The following is a 22,158-nucleotide window of genomic DNA, read 5'->3' as shown; positions in this document are numbered from 1 at the left end:
CACGGCTCTCGACAGCTTCCTGAGGAGAGGACATGGAGAGGGAGGTGCTGATCTCTTCTCCCTGGTACCCAGTGCCAGGACACATGGGAATGGCTCAAAGCTGTATCCATCAGGGGAGATTTGGACTTGACATGAGGAAACATTTCTTTACCAAAAGGGTGGTCACACCTGGGAACAGGCTTTCTGGAGAGGCTGTTGATGCCCCATGCCTGTCAGTGTTGAAGAGGCATTTGGACAACATCCTTAATACCATGCTTGAACTTTGGTCAGCCATGAAGTGGTCAGGCAGGTGGACTAGATGATCATTGTAGGGCCCTTCCAACTAAACTATACTATGCTATGCTTCTTCCTACCTCCTCCTTTCCCTACCAGTACGTGCTGAGGAAATCTCTGATGACATTTCTACCCAGCCCTGCACTAGCAGAAGGCATTCAATACCATAACCACGTCCCAGCCTAGGCATTGGCTCTGTCACGTTGTGGGAAGGAGGCATGTGCCTTCTGGTGGGGGTGACAGCTGTGGATCGTCTCGGGATAAGCGGACCATCCACACAAATCTGCAGAAAGCAAGTGTGAAGTGCGGTTTTTTGAAAGTCTTCTGTGTTCATCCAGTTTAGCTGGGTTTCCACAGGATGGCGAAACCCCGCATCTCTGACACTAGTGAGGCTCAGAGATCAAGGCCTCAGTCTGAAGCAGGACACGCTCCTCATCTAAAGGGTTGCAAACCTTTTGGAGGTGAGCAGTACCTGTTCATTACCCCTGGGTTTTATTTTTGCTCCTTGGACTCATTTTTAGAAAAGTCTGACCCGTTTCCTGTGCAAAACCATGCTAAAACACACGAGCCTGAGAACAACAGTAGTCCACCAGAGCAAAGGTCCACCTGGCCCAAAACTCTGTCTCCAAGGTGGCCAACCATCCCTGCCTAAAGCAGGGCATATGAGCCGTGCAAGTCTGCTTCTGTCAGGGTCCTGGGGGTGCTCATAGGCCTCCATGGCTGGGCCCGGCCTCCCCTGGGACCCCCACCCTGCCCATCTCCTGCCAAGGGCCCAGGGGACATGTCTCAGCTCAGCCTGGGGCCTTCAGTCCCTGCCTGAGCCATGTTGTAGGTGTGCCCGTCCCTGCCCCTGTCTCCTGGATGGGCCTGGCACCTGCGCTGCAGAGAGCTGCTCTCCTGGATGGAGCCCTCAGACCCAGGTCAGAGCTTCTCATGCGCAACTCTGGGCACAACACAGCATAGCTGTTCTGTTCTGTTCCCTGCCATTCCCTGTGCTCACCATGAGTCGAGTAATGATGAGAGTGTTATTTGCCTGAAATGCCAGGGGATTTTTCAGCTCCAAAAACACTTTCAAGGACACGTATCACACAGGCTACAAGTGGAAACAGGATTTTATTTTATTTATTACTGTGTCAGCACAGGAGATCTTGCAAAGGAACTCTAATCACAAGAATTTACTAATGCCCAGATATGTAACACAAGAAAGATCCATAAAATCTAGTATTTGTATTGTTAAGAATTTTAAAGAGTCATAAAAATGTGTATTTAATTAGCCAGGACAAATGGTTAATTCCTTCCCACCCACTTTTGAGTGCCACTGCCTATACCACTCCCCCTGGGGATACAGAAAGCTTAAGAACTCTGATACAGAGCTCATTTAACTGTATGACATAAAAACAAACATCAAACAAAATGCTGTGTGATTTGCTCATCTGAAATCACACACCAGCTCTATTATAACAGACAAAACAAGGATAAGATGTCATAAAAACATTATACAGGTGTTTTAAAGAGACTAAAGTTTTTAACAAATTGTCTAAACTAAAGCATATCTTTCAAACAAATTAAAAACTTCTTAGTGATGGAAACTGTGTACTTACCTCTGTACGGTGTTCCAACTGATGTGACGTACATATTCTTCTCATAGTTTTTCAGCCGATCTTCCAGTATGTGAATCTAAATAGAAAACAGTCAAAAAGATAAATGGTGTTCACAAGTAGTTAAAATAAGCTTAATTGAAACAGTTTTCAGCTAGACATCACCTCCTTCTCTGAAAGCAAAAAACATTTGCTTTTTAAGGAAGGAAAACATTAAAAACTGTGTTATAAAAAACTGTTCCTAAGCTACTTGAGGAAATGTGTGTACGTGTGTATATACACATAAGAATATCTATAGCAAATGTTACGCATATATACATATATAAATACATATACACACGTCTTTTATACACATAAGCATACATAAAAAGAAAGTATGGCAAAAATTGTACTTAACATCAAAAAAGTTTTAGTTCAGAAAAAGAAAAGATCTGTAATTTCATGACATGCATTGCTCCGTTTTTCACTGTGCAAATGTTTTCCTAACCTGTATCACAAGCATGTGGTATTTTCATTCTCAGGGGATAGAGGAGTACTCTGAAAAGTGCACAGATCTTCCGAGAGCAAGTATGAGTCAGAACTATTTTACATGCATATTATTTCCATAGTAGCTGTGTGGAGATGTTCTACATTATGACTTGAAAAGAATAAACTTTTTAATACTGCAAACACAAAGTATCAAACAAGAACACTTTTTACTTGCTCAAACAGCACCCTTACCTGCTCTTTGAACTCCTGCTCTTTCAGCTTTGAATCATTGACTAGCGTTGTCTTCTGTGCAAGCTGTGCCTGAAAGAACACCCACATATGGAAATCATCAAGAAACTGCTGAACATAGATCATAGGTACCTTTTCAATAAACTTCTTTCTCCTTTTAACACACACACAAACTTATAAGCAGTATTTCTGCTTTCAAACTGCTGTGAAACAGAATTATCTAGAGAACAAAAATCAATAAAATTTAAGACTTACCTGAAGCTCTGTTATTGTGACCTAGAACAACAACAAAAACTTTACATTAAGATGCATGAAAAATACTGAGCATATCAAGCACTGTACATGGGTAAAGAAAAAGTTCTGATACAGTGTGTTAACTGAGGATGATAAATGTTGGAATGACCAAGTCACACATATACTTATAAAGATAAGTAGTCCCATAAATAGAGTTTAACTTAATTGTATTGACAGTATAGAAAGCTTATATTTAAATTCTCTCATTTAATTCTGTAAGACAATTATCACAAATACAACTTTAAGAACCTAGTATTTCCAAATCTTTACGAAATGCCTACTGGAGATGAATGATAATTGAATGAGTATGAAGTATGAATGAGTATGCCAGAAAACCCTAACTACTATTAATACTATTCACAATATTGTATCTTTTTCCTTAATTCTCCAAGTTGCATTTGGAAATGTGAACATTTATCTGAAAACAGCTTCAGCTTAGGAGCTTTATGAGCTCTACATCTTGCAAAGAGAGCAATGTTTATGAAGCACAGAAACAATTCTAAGCTGAAATTTCTATCTTTCAATGTTCCAACCCTAAGGAAAATAGTGCTTTAGTAGTCACAGCTATAACTCAAGGTTGTACGATCGTTTTAGCATCAAATAACCTGCATGTGAATTTTTTTTTTTTTTTTTTTTTTTAAGGTAACCTAAACCTTAACACAGAAGTGGCTTGTTTCTTCCCGAGCCTCTTTGGAATTGTGTTGAAAAGGAAAGCTATTCCCCATCTCTGTAGGTTCAGAAAACCTGTAGATTTTCCTACACTCTGCAAACAGAATATAGTGGAAAATCATTCCTCTATGGATCTCAAACCTCTAAGTGCAATTCTTGCTTCTGAAGAGCTCAATCATCTGACCAGACATTTATTTTCTCATGAAGAGAGACAGTTTCTGGTATTTTGACATCCCAACACTAACACTTAAGGATGCCAGTATTTGCTAACTGTTTTATCACAGTCGGATGAATGTTGTTCAAATGTATAGTTACGCTTTATGTCTAAGTGTTACATGTGATGTTTGGCCTCGGCTGACAACGTGCAGCACAGGAGGTTTTATAAGACAAACTTCTGTGGTTTGGGAGACTCCAACTTTAGACAACATATATATCAATTGCCCACAAAAACTTGCTTCCAGTCAATGGAAGACTTCTGAGCTGTTTTACTACTAGTGCTGAAGAAAAAAGAAAAAAAGAAAAACAAACAAAAAAACCCAACAAAAAACTCAAAACATAAGAGAAAAAAATGTTACAAAGCAACAAAATGAAAAAGAAATAAGGTGAGACAAAAGATGCCACGGCAAATAGAAGGTGACAGAATTCATTTGAATGCACATGTAAAATCCAGATATGGATTTGTACACTTCTGCTCAGGTACGTGGACAAGGTCCACAGGCCCTGTCCAATTTTCTCACCTAGCTCTGCAATGTTGCACATATATGCTATTGTATCATTTGCAAATATATGCTATCATACCAGGTAACAGCAAAATTACTTTCCTACAGACATATCAAGCACAGGCAATGGACAAATTAAGATGGGTAAGAATTAAGAAGAACAACTCTTATTTTCTAAGGAGGAAAAAAGAAAACTACCTCCTGACCCCACAACAGACTATATCAAAGAGAGAATCCAATCCTGAAATACTGATAAAACAAAGAACTGGAAGCCCACTTACAGCACTCTAAATATTTGAGCTTTGACTGGACCAGAAGATGTACCAGGAGCTATTGCACATTCAATAGCATAATCTGACTATTAGAATAGTTATATTGTTTTGAGATGAAGTCACAATTGCAAATAGTATGAAATATGAAATTCATATTCAGTTAAATCAGAGCTATGCAAAAGAAAGCTTGTGAACAATTTGCTAAATTTGATTTTAGTTGGAATTCTCAAAATTACTCAAGAAAGCTTGATGCCTGTATGCCAGTGAAATCATGGATATTTAACTGCCTTACACTCACCAAAAAAATCCCATTCTTATTCTGCAAGCACTTTGAACCTGGATGCTTTAACTGTACTTAAGTACATGCACTAACATACAACCTGGTTTTCCTCCCCTCCAAATGAGACACCATTTATCCTTTAAAACAAAGCTATTTACCAGCAACGGAGTTCTCTCAACTGGTTTATACCCACCACAGATGGAACAACTCCTTTGAGTTTCTCCAAAATCTGCCATGGAAACTCCAAGGAGTGGAGAACTGTGGACAAGATTCCAAAGACAGGTAAAATTAGCTGTTTATTTGTTTATTGTAAGCAGATTCATCTTTACATAAAGATGGAGTATTTGCAACATTCAAGTATTTTACAGCTCTATGCTACCATCGCAAATCTGCACGATGCATTTCTGGGAAGAATTGAGAAATACATAAAATACCATTGCTGGTATATAGATTTGATATGACTTTCGTGTCCTATCAGTGAATATGTAACCCTGAAGATGCATGTATAATATGATGCTAAACGACTGCCTGTATTTATAGCAGGCTTCTATACCAAATCAAGTAGTGAAACAGTTAACAAAAGTCCTAGAGATAAATACTCCTCATGCTTTTCAGAACCATGTTTTAAGGTTTACGAGTCTTTTAAAGAATCTTCCTCCAGATAACAAGATTAAGTAAGATTATCATCCATGGGTGGACAAGGGTTGATTAAGAAGGCAAGGCAGTCTGATACAAATACTTCTGCTTTTCCTGTGATGAAAACACTACTCATGTCATGGAATAGTTAATAAAAATAATATGAAGGGTGTTGTAAGCAAGTGCAAGGCAGAAGGGACAAACATTAGGACAGTGAGGTAATTTATACTGTAAGTTTGTGGCATCAAATAAATATATTTAGTATGCCCATTGCTGCCTGCTGTCAAAATGAAAAATTTAAAAATAAGATTAATATGAATTTTCATCAATGACTCAACACATCATACACTTTTCCTCTTCTCAGTGTAATAGTAACTAGTAACATTTTCATCAAATAATTCCTCAAACTACAATGTGGTCTCAGAAAGACAAAAGCATGCACTCAGTCTTTCAGTGAAGACGCCTCTGTCCATAATTTATATATTCAAGGCACTATTCCAGAGCCCTTTGGAATTTGGATTTAAAAAGAAAAAAAAAACAAACCAAAAAAAACCCCCGCCCACACTAAAAATGACCCAATGTGATTTCCTTTCCTTCTAAAGGGCTTCCAGTAAAATCAACATAAACACAGAGGGCAAAAAACCCCACCTTAATAATCACAACACAAGTGGGCTTTTTAACATGCCATTAAAAAAACATACCATCAAATACTGCAGATTCTAAAGAGGTTCACTTTTGAAGAAGTTAACATCTAAAAGAATAGAAACTGTATGGGGAAAATGAAGACCAGATATATAAATAAAATCCAATTAAGAGCAAACTACAGAATTTTACAAAGATTAAGCATTTCACACCTAAAGATATAAAAATAAATGTTAGTGCCAGCTCACTTTTTCACTGTTCCAACATTCCTCTTCTGCCATCCTTTGTTTGTATTCCTTTTGCAAGCCTTCTAGCTGTGCCTGCAACTCATGAACTTTTGCTGTCATCTCTTCTTCACGAGCCTTCAAAATACAAGGAAAAAAATCACTTATACAATTAATCATCAAACCACTCAAAACCTCAACTACAGTGGACAAAGCAATCAACAAAAGAGTTATGCTATACACAGAAAAGAATATGCTTGAAATTCAGTAAAAAGGCCAGTTACACTACAGGACTACAGAAAAGAACAAGAAACAAACATAGGAGCTTAACAAGATTTTGCAGGCCTTCAACAACTAAGATTACATAGTTAGGATTACAGTTAGATTTTAAAAATTACCAGAAGAAGAGCTATTTCTATTGGGCACTAAAACAGCACTGAAGTGTTATCCAGTAAGTGTTCTACTGGAGAGATCGTGCTTGCTTATATGACCTTCATGGAAGGGACACATGATACAGAGTTACTTCTTATACTCTGGAAGTGACAAGGACTTAAATCCTTTCCTCACTCACTCTTACAAAGATGTTCCTAAAGCAGCTTTAAGCATATTTTCAGAAACGACTTCCCGTTCACAAGAGTTTGGAGGCCATTGTGCAGCGTGGAGGAAAGAAGTAGTGGCAAGAATGGTAGGGAGGAAATGAACTTTTCCTGTATGTTTTATGACTGTGAAGAGTACATTTATAGGAGAAAAACATTATGACCTAAATCCTAGCCAAATTAATCCACTTATACAGCACTTCACAAAAATAAGTATTTTTAAAAATTGTGTCCCCTCTGGCCTCTTTGAGAGATAACATGTTAGGGAGCTTATAAAACAGCACTCAGATTCAAAGTGCATGTCTCCACTGCTGAACTAAACTAAAACTTCAGTTTCACTCATGCTAACCACTCAGGGCAGTGAGCTGCCCACTCTGCTATGCAGTAGTACTTCAGATCAGATTATTACAATTAATCAACTGTTACCAAGAACAGAACTGCTGATCAGAATTTTGGTCCATTCAAAATCTCAGGAGTACAAACTATACTGATACAGAATAGTCACTGGAAAAGTAAGAGCAGAACTAAAGAGCTGGTCCAGGCTTAATAGATTTAGGGTATGCCATAAGTTTAAAAAAAAAGAATTATTTCCTTGTAAGGCCACTTTTTAATGTGTTACTTGCACCCTACTTAAGAATAAAACACCCTCCCCATGCAGCCCCTTGGCCCAAAAACCACCACCAAAAAGAAACAAAGCAAAGCGCGCTCCCCCCCCCCCAAAGCTAGTAAATGGGAAGTCGCAGTATCCAACCAAGTTTTACAGCCTAGATGTTTTAAGAATATCCATCTTCAATAAAAACCTTGCTCAAACATCATGACATCCAAAGAGTGTTATTTTTTATTCATTCACCTGATTTTTCTATGCCCTCAAAAATATATCAACAATTAACCTTTTCTAAGATTTCTTAATAGCTGGTTATACTCCTCTAGTTAAAAAGCCTCAACACCTGGCATATTCACTTGCTTCTATTTTCCCTTGTTTGTTTCTGGTTTGGGTTGTGGTTTTTTTCGGGGTGAGGAGTGGGGAGGGGGTAGTGGTGTTGCTTTGTGGTTTTTTGCTGTTTTTTGAGGGTTTTTTACATCAAGAATCATAGAATCTTACAATTTCTAGACTACTGTTCACCAAAATTAATCAAAATTGCATGCACATCATTCTTAGTCATAGAAGGTAGCTGCAATACAATAAACTCAACTCAAAATGATGAGTGACACTTCTGTAAAAGGGACATACCTGTGAGCCATTATTTTTATAAAACCCTGAATAGAGATTATAATTTAAAATTTGAAATAATTAGAGATCACATGGGGTTCCAACATGCTACAGAATCTGTATTTATAATAAGAACTTATCATTCTAAGCAGCATCTGGCCTACTCGGAAAATAAACTGCATGCTCTTTGGATTTAATTACAGTTATATACTAAGACTTCAATAAAGTAATAATTTCCCAATCTTAACTACAAGGCCTATCCTGTATTCACATGGGAAGCATTACGACAAATGAAAGAATACACACCTGAAGTTAGATATTTTATTTTTAGCTCATAGATAGGCTTAAAATAAACTAGCAGGAGCACAACATTCAATTTTTCTTTAATTATATACTTTAATTGAAGAAAAAAAATACTTAGGCCTCAAACTACAGGCTATGCTGATTTACAGATCCTTTAATTAGGGAGACTTTCATGAAAACTTATGTGATAAAAGTTTTTATGAAAGATAAGAAGACACCAGATAAAGCAAGAGAATTACCAGGGAAGCACTTCACAAATAAATCATATTAAGTTTAACAGACTGAATGATTCCTGCTCGTCTTTAAGGATATATACTCAAATCAAGTTAGACGAATTTTTAGCATCATTAACCATGTTTAAAATGCAACTAAGAGCTACAAAGTTATATGAGCAAAATTCATTCTTGCAATTGGCATTATTTTTGCTTCCTCTTCTTACCATTTATGACAGAGACAAACCTCTCTGCATAAATGTTTTGGTGTGAAATTTCTCAACCCTATCATGAGCCAAGTCAGGTGTAAGTGGAGTAATAACTGGTAACATTAGGCTAAACTGAGAAAACGTATACATCTGCTAATGCTTATGTTCCTATTTCTACCAGAAATCTCAATGAATATGACATATATAATTTAACATAAATATTTCTTAACTTTTGAGATGCTTGCAGTACTTTTTCAGGAAAAAAGGTAACAAATTCTCTAAACTTTTTTTTTTCCTTCCCTAAAATAATAGAAACAAAACACTCACACATATACCATTACCTAAAAAAGAAACATGTGCTCTGAAATTTAAAATACCAAACTACAGCTTATTGCAGTTCCAGGCAACTGTCATTACCATCATCAATGAGATGAAAAAAACAACAACAGTGTTCATGTCCTCTAATTGCACAGAAGTCAAATTAGCCTAAACCTTCAATATGATACATTGAATGCAGCATGCATATTTCTGACATACGTACAGAAAACAGAGAGGAATTACATCTGCATGACTTCAAATCACAGACCTATTTGGGCCTGTAAAGTAAGGACCTAAATGGCAACACAATGCACATTCAGGTAAGAGAAATATAAATCCTCCAGAAATGTAGAATTTAGACCTGTGGTACAAAACCCAAAAATCTCTATAGTTTTGTATCATGCAATTTTTCTAAATTAGGAAACAAAAGAAGGGGAGTCTAAATTTAAAACCCTGCCATCTCCATCCAACTTGCCAGAAGTTCAAAAATCAGAGCGGAACACACCAACCTGCCTACAAGATTGAAATCTGTAGTATTAAACACTCAGTCATGCTCAGTACATAGCTCTTTGGGCTGATAACTGAGCATAAACAAATAGAAGTTCGCTTACAGTTATTACTACTGGCTCTATTCAAGGGACATTCTTTTTTATTAAATTATTTGTGCAAACAGGACTAAGATTAGCAAAATTAAAGCCTGCATCCCAATATGATGTACAGTCTAGCACTGAAAACCATTTAATTTTTTGTTGCCATACATGTGGGGCTGGGACAATTTACTTTGCTAAGACAGGAGGCATCCAGGGAAGGTAAAGTATCCTTAGACTGAAGCTGGCTACTAACTTCTGGTTGAAACATTACTGGACCAAAACTATGTCTATCTGCAAATATCATGCAGACAAACTGTTCATTTACAAGTAAAAATGAAAGCTTTACTAGCAGAAAAACTATGCAAATAGACTGCACCCTGCATAGAACTGAACCTGACTTTAAGGGCTATGGTGTCAATCTGGACAGAGCATCAGAGAAAGGAGCTAGAGAGTGAAGCTGACTCATAAACACTGTATTTAAATCCTTAAAAGAAACAGCACATCACCACCACAACTCTAGCAAAACTTAATTTAAGTCACTTTCCTCATTTCAATCTAGAACACAAACTGCTCAAGGACATAAGGACCTAACCTTATGATTTTTTTTGAATTAGCAGAGCTGGGACTTAATTTTTTGTGTTCTTTCATGTTCATAAAACACAGAAAAAACCATTTTAATTGCAAGCTAGGTCACCACAACATCAAGTATAATTCAAGCAGTAAGACAGTAAGATCTTTACTAGAAAGAGTTATAGTTTTTCTGCCTAGTTGCGCAATGAAAAAAGGGGAAGAGTTATTTTGAGATGTATGTACTCATATCACTTTTCAGAAAGATACCTCAAGGATTTCTTCGTATTTTTTCACAGTTCTTTTTAGATCATCATCTTTTTCAGCAATTTTTTTATGCAACTGTGTTGTCTCTATGTGATGATTTTCTATCAATTCAGTTTCCACCTCCTGGGCTTTACCTGTTAAAAAAAAAAAGCATATTTTGTTAAATTATGTCAAAACAGTATTAAAAAAAAAAAGCTTAAAGTCAACTGTGGAAGGCATCTATAAGGAAAACTTGTCAAGAAACCTCATTTTTCCACACTGTCAGTGATAATTACGTCACTTGATCCTAGTATGTATGAAGTTTGTTGTCTGCAGTTCGGCATCCAGAGTAATTTTTTCTACCCGATGCTGGAACTTTTAGAGAAAAGTTAAGATCACAACCAATATTTATCAACTAATTCTACCTCCTACTCTATCTAGAAAAGCAATTGAAACATCTGGAGATCTTCAGAAATTCCTCACTTGTAGAGGTACCTCCAGTAACTGTGGAGTCAAAAGATACTTTCTTTTGCTCACTTCTCTAACCTCCAGTAACTGTGGAGTCAAAAGATACTTCCTTTTGCTTACTTCTCTAGCCTCCAACTTACACTATGGTGGCAAAAGATGGACAGAGAAGCTGAAATATGTTGTACTGTAGTTATAACCACACAGAATAGCAATCAGACATCATATCCAGTTGACACCTATTAGTGGTTACAATGAATGAAGTCTGCAAGACACAGCTAAGAAAATGCAATTTTGATTCCCAGATGGATCCAAGTTTCTGGAAAAAGCACCCTTCAGTGCCATATATTCAACGATGGAGTGTTAAAGGTTTTGTAATGCTGAAGCCAAAGTAGTATTACAATGAAAACTTACCAATGTGCTTTCACCTCTGAAACCTTACTCTCCTTTTTTTTCTTTTGTACATGTGATAAAAAGATAGGTACCTACGGCTATCATGGGTAACTCTTGCCATGACAGATGCAGACAGAGTGCTAGATCAAAGATCCATCCTGCAGCATAAGGAAGAACAGCTACATATGCGTTTTCCTAATTGCGCTACAATTAACATTTATATGTTACTTCCTGAGCAGAAGTTCTTTCCTTGACTTCTCTAGGCAGTCATAAAACACATGTTGTCTTTATCAGAGTCCCAGGTAAAATCCCTTCCTCAGAGCATCTGAAAATTCAGTTTTCTGGCTATGTTACCGATCACAGCTATATTAGTATTTCACTTACTGATAGTCTCTTTTACTGCTGTTTCCAATTCTCTTTCTTTTTGAGCCAGCTGAGTATTGAACTCTCTCATTAACTGCTTTAAGGTGGAGTTGTGCTTTAACTCTATGTCTTCTTGTTCACATCTGCACAAAAAAAAAAATACCGTGAGGAAATAAAATGTTTAAAGAGAGTGTGAGAACAGTTTAGCAAGGTAGGAGATCTCATCATTTCTCCAAAACTATTTTAGAATGGGATGGTTTTGTATTCTACGAGTTCTATGGGATTCAGGGAGGCTTTTTGTTCCCCTCCTACTGAATTCAGCTGAAAGGCATAGTGTTTCATTTAAAAAACAACCCAGAATTGAACCTTTCCAGAAGATACGGAGCTTTTGCTGAGGAAGATGAAGAACTGGAAGTAAAGAATGTGCTGCATAAAAGCAGAATTTTTAGGGAATTCCTTGCTTGAGAAACGATTGGAGTGCTAAGCAGTATACCACATTTTTGTGTAGTACATATGAACAATTCTTGAAATCATTTGAACTTGAAGCTTTCAATACTAAGTTTATTAAAACTTTATTTCCTGTTTGAGGAAAGCAGAACTATATTTTATATTCTGGCAATGCTGAAAATGACCATCACTAAAACAAATCAAAAGTGGTATTAGTTTGCCAAAAGACAAACCACTTTTTAAACTGATGACTCAAATAGTGTTTTATGTGTTCATGAAGTGCTACTTTCAAGTAGTTCTTTTCTTGCTGTTCCTCTAGTCTATTTAGACAAATGGCAGAAAAATACCAGTCAAAATTTCATTGTTACAAACTGAGCTTTAGAAAAGTATTCTTGAGGTTTTAGTGGTTAAAGATAAAGCAAAGAAATGGTAACAAGACCAGGAACAAAGAATTTACCTGATCTTTTGCTCCATTTCTTCTAAGGACTCCTTCTTTACTATGTCAAGCTCCTGCTGATGTTCTTTTCGCAGAGTGCGTAAGTCTTTTTGAAGATTATTCACTTCCTTGCGTAGTTTCTGTTTCTCCCTTTCAGTCTCTTCCAGTTTAGTCTGCAAGTCTTTCTGCTGGTTCTGCATATCACCTAGTAACTTCTGCAGCTCCAAACCAAATTTAGCTTTTTCTTCAGCATTTTCCTCAAAAGCTTTCAGGCTTTCATTTCTTTCATCCAACTGTTGCTGTAAACTTTTAAGCTTTTCTTCATATCTCAAACTCGTACCTTCCATCTCAATCTTATGTACTTCATTTTCCCTCACTATATTATTTTCCAACTCTTTTATCTTCTGTTCTAAAGACTGACTGACTACCTCCTTTTCCTGCAATTTTTTCTGGAAATCTCCAATTACATTCTCCATATCAAGATGTTTTTGTTCTTTAGCTTTTAATTCTTCCCTACTGCTTGCTAAATCACCACCACAACGAGCATGCTCATCCACTAACAATAAGTATTTTTTGGTTTGCTCCTCAAGTTCCTTCCTGAGGCTTTCAGTCCTACTCTGCTCCTCCTGATGGCTCTTCTCAACACATTCTAGCTTTTTAAGGAGTTCGTCCTGTTTCTTTTGCAGTTCTAGATGAGAGTCATTAGTCTCTTGTTGTTCCTTTTCATACTTTTGCAACAATTCATCTTTTTCAGTTAAGCCCTTCCATAACATGTGCATTTTCTCTTCATATGTCTGTTGGACACTCTCAAGCATTTTATTTTTTTCTTGTTCTACAGCAGCTTTTACACTCTCTACTTTTTGCAGCATTTCTTTCTCTAATTCTGTGGAATCTCTCGTTGACTTTATTTTTTCTTCTAAGGACTCAATTTTGGCCTCTCTCTCCTGCACTTTTTGTTCCAAGTCTCTTAACTGATTTTCCCTATCTTGCTTACATTGCTGCTCCTTTTCTTCCATCTGAGACATCAATTGCTTTTTAATAGAACCAATTTTTTGCTCTGCCTTCTTTTTCAGATCTGCCAGCTTAGTGCTGGTCTCTGCATTCAGTCTCTCTTCTATTTCTTTCAGTTCTTCCTCTTTGCTTTTAAGTATCGATGACTTCATTTGATCAAATTCCCTCTCCCTTGCTTCAAATTCAGCTTTCAGTGAACCTATTTGCTTCTCAAGATTAAGCACTTTTTCTTCAGCCTCCTTAAATCTATTGTCCTTTTCAAAAGCCACCTTTTCTGCCTGCTGGAGTTGCCAAGCTATCTCTTTTTGCTCTGTCTCTTTTTGTTCATTATACTTTTTAAGTTCCTCCACCAAGGAATCATTTTCTGAAGTTTTCCGAGCAATGTGTTCTTCTAGTTCAGCAATTCTTGCTGCCTGTTTTTTTAACTTTGCCGTTAACTCATTTTCTTCCTTTTCCCTCCTGTTTTGCTTTTGTTCCAATTCACTTTTTAAACTATTGAGACTCTTGCTTTGTTTAGCCAGCTGCTCCTTCAGTTTATTTAGCTCTTCATCTTTTTGATTGGCTTCAGTATTGCTTAATTCAAGTTTGCTCTGCAAATCTTTAATAGTATCATGATTTTGTGTAAACCTGGTTTGTGCTTTCATCTTCCACTCTGACAGCTTGGCCGTGCAATGATCTACCTGCTCAAGAGCTGATGCTTTTTCTTGACTCAGCATCTCAACTCTGGACGATAACTCCTGTACCTGGTTTAACAACTGCAACCGATCCTCTTGATGTTGCTTGCTTAACAGAGACATGGCTGCTTCCTTCTCCGTTAAACTTATTGTCCTTTCAAGTCTAACATTAAGGTCATTAATTGTTTTGTTGAGAACAGAGATCTCAGATTCTTTTTCCTGGAGTTCCTCCCTCATTGAGGTGACAGCATTGATATTTTCAGATAACTCTTTCCTCAGCTGTGTTATGCACGTTTCTTTTTCTGATGCTGCTTGCTGCTGATGCCCTCCCTCTTTCTGCAATTGTTCCTTTTCTGTTACAAGTCCTTCGATGTCAGCTCTCATGGACATAATTAAATTGTCCTTCTCTTGCAGCTGTTGCATTGACTTTTGCAAAGAAGTACTTGCAGCAGAATGATGCTCTGTTACTTCTCTAAGCTGAGCTTCTAGTTCAGGAATCTTACTCATCTTAATTAATACTGCTTCTTTAATTTTTGCAGTTCGGCGCTCACAATCTGCAATTTTGCATGTTACTATGTCAATTTTTTCATTGCATTTTTCAATTAATTCATTGCTTTTTGTTTGCAGTAAAGCTTCAGCATTCTTCCAGTAAGCATCTAACTGGGCTGCAAGTTCTCCTGACTGCCTTTTAAACTCAGTTTCTTTTAGCTGAATTGCCTCTATTTTTTTCTCATAATTTTCATGATCTTTATACTGAGAAGACTGCACAGTTTGGAGCTTCTCTTCAAATGTTTTCAGTGTATCAGCTAGCTCAGTAATTTTGGCTTTGTCCTTTTCTTCAACTGCTTTCTGTTTACTGAGCTGTTCCTGAAGTCCTGACTGCTCTTTCAGGGACTGATTAAGATCACTTTCCAATTTTTTCAACTGTGTTTTCAGGTCACTTTCCCTATCTGACAAAGCATTCACCTTAGCCACTGACTGCCTTAGTTGTTCTTGCAATTCCTTCAGGGACTCCTCCCTTTTCACCTGTTCTTCCTTCAGTTGGGTTATTTCCATTCTGGAGCCTTCCTTCTCAGCACTGAAGGTGGCAAGTTCCTGTTTCAGGTCTCCAACTTCCTGCTCTTTCACTTGCAGTTCCATTTCATGTTTTTCCTGGAGCTCTTCAACCCGCTGATTGAGTTTCTTTTCCCAGCTCTGGGTAGTTTCTTCCAGCTCCTTCCTATGAGCTTCAGCAAGACTCTCTAGTTGCTCTTTCTGATTGGATTCCAGTTTTGACACAGCATCATTGATTCCAGCTGAGCTGGCATGTGCCATTTCCAACATTTTAGCATTGAATTCGCTCTCTTTCTGACTGAACTCCAACTGCTTGTTTTCAAGCTCTTTTTTTAGTTTAGCTTCCTGCTCAGCAAGTTTCTCTTTGAAAGTTTCCTGCATATCTTTTGATTTCTGTTTAATTTTCTCCATTTTGTTCTCCTGACGTTTCAGTTTACTTTCATACTCTCCTTGTAAAGCACTAAGTCTCTCCTCCGCAGCTAACAGTTTCTGTTTAAGCTCTTCCACTTGCTTGTTCTGTACCTTCATGTGTTCAATTTCATTTTCCTTCTCGGTTAGACTTCTCTTTGTTTCATCAGTCTCTCTTTGTAGATCCTTCAGTTGACATTCATATTGTTGTGTTAGAGAGGTTACTTTTTGTGTATTTTCATTGCTTTGCTCTTGCAAATGCTGCTTCAGGTCACGTACCTGAGAGATGTACACTTCTAACTCATTCTTGACTTCATTCAGCTGGGATTCAGTTCTTTGGAGCTTCTCACCAAGTTGCAATTTTTCACCTTCAAGATCTGTCAGCTTTTGCTGCAGCTTTGCTGATTCCTCTTCATAAATCTTTGCCTGCTCATTATAAGTACTCTGATGAGACTCTGAAAGCTCCTCTAGCTTTGCAGACACTTGGACGAGTTCAGCTTCAGATCTTTCTGCAGATTCCTTTAGTTTCTGTTCATGTGCTTTTAGTTCCTCCATATGTCTGTCTTTCTCCTCCAATGATTGCTTGAGTTTGTTGAGTTCCTCTTTGAGTACCTTCTCAACACCTTGAATGGACATTTCGTGCTGTTTTAACATCATTTCAACCTCTTCGTTGTGCCGTTTCCTCTCTTCTTCCAACTTTCCTTCCAATTCTTGCTTTGTTTCACACACTTTACTACTCAATTCTGAGAGCTCTTGTTCTAAATCCTGACGTATTTTTAGTGCTTCTGATAGCTCAGAAGACAGTGCTTCTAATTCTGTTTGTTTCACATCAAGTTTTTCTAATGTTTTTTCATTCATCTCTTCTATGTGTGCACGGAAAACTGTTTCTTTCTCTTTCAAAATTGTATCTATCTCTTGTTCTTGTTTCTCTCTCATTTTTTCCATTTCAGTTTCTTGTTGTTGCTTTAAGATTTGAAGTTTTTCTGTCCAAAGCTTTTCCTGCTGCTGTTTCATGTTCTCCAATTCTTTCTTGTGTTTTTCAACTATATCATTGATTTCCTTATTGTGCTGCTTTTTTTCAGACTCCATCAGAATACTTAATTCCTCTGATTGCTTTCTGTCATCTTGCGAATACTTTGCAAGAGAGCTTTCCAGTTCAAGAATCCTCTGTTAGAGAACACAGTTTTATAAAGAATATGAATATTCAAAAGTTAACAAGTTGATTAAATTCTAAAAAAATCTCACCAGGTTCACATAACCACAAATCACTTATTCCCTTATTTTTAGTTAATATCAACTTTTTATATAGCCTTTTGTTCATCTAGTTTGTCCTCAACTTTGCTTCCATTATGGTGAGCTAGTTATTTAACAAAATTTTTCTATTTCACTCCAGTGAAAATAGTTAAATTCTTTCCAAGTTTTTATTGTATCTAATTCAAATAAAATAATTTGCATGATATTTATGAGAGACATGTTCACATTTACTTATTAACCTAAAGCACCAATACATAGGATGAAAGATATCAGGAGTCTACACAAGTATTACGGAGCTTTGTACATATTTACTGATTTATCTTTATTCCGCCACTCATAGAAATGCTGCTGTAAAGTTAAAATGCTTCTATAGGCAAAACTTCCAAGCTAATATTTGGGAGTGGTGGAATAATGTACAAACTTGCATCAGCAGATAATATAATCTTACCCATTACGGAAAGCAAAGGACACTTCAAAAATTTAAGCAAATTTTTTACTTACTCAAGTATCCTTCTAAGTGTTTATAAGGTAGCAGTACCCAGAAGTTAAACAGTTTAAAGTTTAACTCTCCTGTATAACATACATAAAAATTATGTAGATGGATACAAATTCATATCCCACACCATGATATCAAGTGAATGTATTTCTATATTTTGCCATCTAATCTTGTAAAAAACTAGGCACTGCAGCATACCATAGCAATGCATTAAATTTCTGCCACTACAAGAAGCATTGAGAGATTAAACCAACCCGATCAAAATAAATCCACAGTATTTGTAAACCTGTCACAGTTAAATAGATACTGAAAGGAATTCTTGTAAACGTTTACCCTTTTGGAATCTTTACTCACAGTTCTAAAAGTCTCTACTTCTTGATGCATCTTCTGAACTTTCTTGTCACACTCTGACTGTATCGCTTTCTTCTGCAGCTCTAATTCTTCTAAGGCTAGGGATTCTTGCTGCTCTTGTTCTTGAAGGGTTTTTAAACACTCACTCTGATTTTTTTCCTGTATTAAAAATTATGATTAAAACAATAAGCTATAAATATAGTCATCACACCTTCAAAAACAGTATACTAGGACATTTACAAACTGGTTAGTAGGAGTCATACACTAATCACCTGTATTTCCTACACACGCAGTTTGTATTTCATCTGTGAAAACAAAATTGTTATAAATCACTTCCATTTTCTCTTCTTGGGAACCATTTGTCTTCTACTTCCCTTTGTATGGAAAACATAATGCAATCCAGCCTTTCATTTTGATGTGTTTACCACAATTAATTGAGATTAACACCTTAGAGGAACAAAGGTCTGTCCTTACTTGATTCCACTGCTAATGTATTTTTAAGCTTCTATTCCTTATAATTAAAAAAATAACCTGAGAAACAGGTGGAATAATACAGTCAGGAAGGGACTGTCAAAGTCCCACAGTCCTAGTCACCAACACCATGGAGAAGCACAAAAAAGAACCTACTATTTGTTAGGTAAAATTATGTGATTATCTAAATTGGATTACAGCTTATGAAAAACAGCAAAGAATTCCATTGAGTCCTCCCAGCCTGACCTAGAAAAAAACTCTTTTCTGAGGTCAAACACTATGAATAGTTAACCCTGTTCACGTAACACAACACAAACAGAATGATACCAACACTTTTCAAGTAACAGCCTCATTCTTTTACTTTAGTTGCTGTGGCTAATTGCCAATGATCCAGAAGAAGAAATTAAAAAACAGAAGTCTAACAAAAAGTTTAAAAAAAAAAAAAAAAAAGAAGTCTTTCCCACAAGAAGCAGCTGTTAATTAATCACTATCACTGCTCACTATCATTATTCAGTCTGGATCATCGCATCTGCTTTCCTTTCATGTTGCTGAAGACACTGAGCTCTCTGACTTTTGGAGGACACTCATATCTTTGAGTGCAGAAGGACTCTCACTGTGTAACAGGGTCAGATTAAGACTTCTAGTCCCACCTCACACTTGGAGAAATGTCTTTCTACACATTTTAGGGATACATACAAGAGCTGCCTTCATCTTCTCCTGGAACGCCTTTTCTTGGGCCTGTAATCTCTCATTTAGCTCCTGATCTTTGGTAGCCATTTCTTTTTTATGGACTTTTTCTAGTTCAGCAACACGCTCCTCTGAAGACTTCTGTGTATCAAAGTCGGAAAAAACTAATTTCAAAATATTAAATAACAAAACGCTTTGTATTATTTCGTAGTAAGAAAAACAGTGCAACAGAGAGAGGAAACCAGAACCATCTCTTTGCTCCCTTTGAATAAGTAACAATCACTTGGAGTGCTTAATATTAAGCCCTGACAGTTCTTATTTTCAAGCCTGAAGTTATCCATCTTCTTCTCAAGTCTTTCCCAGTTCCACTAAAAGAAACACCACATTTTTTAAAGACTCTTCTACCAAGGTGAACTTAATGTTTTCAGTTTCAGTTCAAATGTGATAATAAATTGGAAAAGGAACTTGTCTGTGGCTTTCCCTGTATTCTTGTTATTTCATGAGCCAGAAAGTCGAGCGGTGATACTCTATGTAGACAGCCATCTACAACCTACATACATGCTTTATTTAAGAATAATGTAACGCAAGTCAGTCACCCCCTAAAGCGTCAGTGTATTCTCTTAGAAAAATAAATAACATAACAAATGTCAACACAAGAACTGTAATTTAAAGGTATTGAAATTTACAGCTTTGCAAGGCAAGTGCAGTTCTGCAATTCCTATCTGAATACGACAGATGAAGCAAATCTTAGCAATTCTTAACTAGCAAACAGTTTGGCAACAAGTTCTTAAATGCTTACACATACTGGGCTAGGATAATCATTAAAAGTACTTAGTATTAAAACCCAAAATCCTGGTGGAGATGTGTGAGCTGACTGCCATTAACTTCTTTTTGACTCCCTTTAAAGTCTCAAGTGTACTTCTAGTAAATGATTTTATTAAATACTGTGAAACAAAGCGTAATACTGTTCATTTTTACATGCCTCTAATGTACTGATTTTAAAATGCTAGAGAAAAAAAAAATCTATATGGGGAGTTTTCTATTTTGTCGTAAGTAAATCTTTAATCCCAGAAATGAATTTTTACAGAATTTATTAATTAGCAAAAATTTTATAACAAAGTTATGATATACTAATGTATTTTACAACTATAATTTAATTGTAATTGAATGATTAGATTAAGAGCGAATAATACAGGGTGAGTTTCAGCTTTTACCTTCATAATCTCAACCACCTCTTGTTTCACTCTGGTTAACTCCCGTTGAAGATTTACCCTCTCTTCCTCACTTGCCTTTTCTACTGCTTTGATTTTTTCATCCATTTCTGCCTGTAATTTTTTCCGGGCTTCCTCTGTCTTTTGGGCAATACTTAGAGCCCTCTCAAGCTCTTCAAAAGCTGCAAAGAAAAAAAATTATATGATAGTCGAGAAATATCTATGTCCCTTGAGAGAAGAATAGAGTTCTCAGTAACTGTAAGTTACACAAGTAACAGAAGAATGAACTTAGGAATCCATCAAGAATTCACATGGGTTTATTATGTAGAAGGGAAAGAGAACTGACAAATAGCTGTGAATGTCTTCCAATACATTCTGTAGCTTCTATTTCTTCCCCTAAAATAACTATAAAATACATAAACCATATAAATAAACTATTGCTCCTCTTCTGGCTATATGTGCTGAGTAACTTTGAAGAAGAGGAAAAAAACTGCATGAAGAAAAGGCAATTCTACAAGCTGTTCTTCCACTAAAACAAGCAGACAGAAGCACAAACCAGGAATGACTGCTATGCAAGTCAGTTTTTACTGAATCATGAGAGTTCTTCCTGAATACAACACAAGTATAATACCAAGCACTTTATTTACCTAAGAGTTGTTCATTTCAAACTGTACAACCTAGATAATCTTCTCAAACTGTGGGTTTGGTGGAGTCCATACAGATGGCTTTGCTAATTTATTTCACTATTTACTTTTAATGTAGACTACTATCAATGCAATTCAGAGACACTGGAAAAACGCTTGTGTGTTATGAAGATTGTCCCGCGATTCTAGACTTCACAAATAAAATGTAAGAAAAAATTATTAAAGTCTTCTGGGAGCAAACCTTAATATCTATAAGATGTTTCAAAAGAACACTTAAGCTGCAGTCACAAAATTTATTTACATTTGCATAAGATGCACAAGTCTGCTGAAACACATTTTAATTTACAAATCAGAAGCAATAATTCCATGGCTTCTTCCCATGCTAAGGGGAAGTATTCCAACATACTTTATTAATTTCATAGATGATCATTTAGATATAAACAGGAAGCAAATAAATTCCTGTGTTGTGAGCTGGTTTTTTATTATTATTATTATTATTCAATACAAGTATCTTGAGTTACTCACTGAAACCGATGGCAGAATCTATATAGAATTACACAAGACTAAAATTTGATCACTATTAGGGAAACCTCTTTTCCTGAAAAGATTATGAATGTGGAAAACCCCTGCTGCATATCAAAGGAAAATTCAGTCTCAGAACAGTCTACTATGTGGTTAATTTTTTGCATACAAGATCTTTGGCAGAACACCACTGTAGAATTCAAAATCACAGTACCAATGTCAAGACTGTAATTTATCAGAGCACAAAAAACTAGAAGTATGTTATTCTACTATACCCTGGACTACTTGGATACTACCCTGGGAGTAGACAGAACAAAATAATTTTGAAAGTGTTATTTAGTATGCTAAGCTTTCTTCCACTTAGTTCTATCCCAAAAAGAAAATCATAATAGACACATACATCTCTAATTTCCTTGATTCACCATTACTTAGGAGGCATTCACAGCAATTCTCGTAATCCTTTTTTTTTTTTTTTTTTTGGAAACTATCTTTAATAACATTCAGGCATGAGTTTGAGAAGTGAATAATAGTTTCCATACCACATCTTCTGATAATATTCAGAACTGAAGCTTCTGACCACAGTCTATACTTTGGAGACAATGCTGCAAATATGTTTTCAAGTAACTTAATTCCATAAAATTGCATTCACCCAAATTCTGACCTTTTCCAGAATTTATTCTGTTTTCTGAGGAAGCCC

General features: G+C 36.4%; 1 protein-coding gene across 6 annotated transcripts in view; it reads right to left on the bottom strand.

Annotated features, from left to right (window-relative positions):
* Positions 1–22,158, bottom strand: part of GOLGA4 (golgin A4) — a 90,382-nt gene that overhangs the window by 11,186 nt on the left and 57,038 nt on the right. For 4 of the 6 annotated variants that reach the window (XM_069769898.1, XM_069769907.1, XM_069769911.1 and 1 more), the window contains 10 exons: positions 20,299–20,477; positions 19,094–19,225; positions 17,930–18,085; positions 12,701–16,992; positions 11,818–11,939; positions 10,600–10,730; positions 6,349–6,462; positions 2,844–2,864; positions 2,592–2,660; positions 1,875–1,950 (listed from right to left, as the gene is read on the bottom strand). In XM_069769898.1, the coding sequence (XP_069625999.1) occupies positions 1,875–1,950; positions 2,592–2,660; positions 2,844–2,864; positions 6,349–6,462; positions 10,600–10,730; positions 11,818–11,939; positions 12,701–16,992; positions 17,930–18,085; positions 19,094–19,225; positions 20,299–20,477 (5,292 nt within the window). Of the gene's footprint in view, positions 1–1,874; positions 1,951–2,591; positions 2,661–2,843; positions 2,865–3,460; positions 5,081–6,348; positions 6,463–10,599; positions 10,731–11,817; positions 11,940–12,700; positions 16,993–17,929; positions 18,086–19,093; positions 19,226–20,298; positions 20,478–22,158 lie in introns of those variants that run through there. The other 2 variants (XR_011322046.1, XM_069769920.1) reach the window with 2 other exon arrangements.

This window comes from Haliaeetus albicilla, chromosome 2 (assembly GCF_947461875.1).
Source record: "Haliaeetus albicilla chromosome 2, bHalAlb1.1, whole genome shotgun sequence".
Taxonomy (NCBI): Eukaryota; Metazoa; Chordata; class Aves; order Accipitriformes; family Accipitridae; genus Haliaeetus; species Haliaeetus albicilla.
The sequence above is the reverse complement of the archived record's forward strand: the minus strand, read 5'-3'. Positions and strand labels throughout refer to the sequence as shown.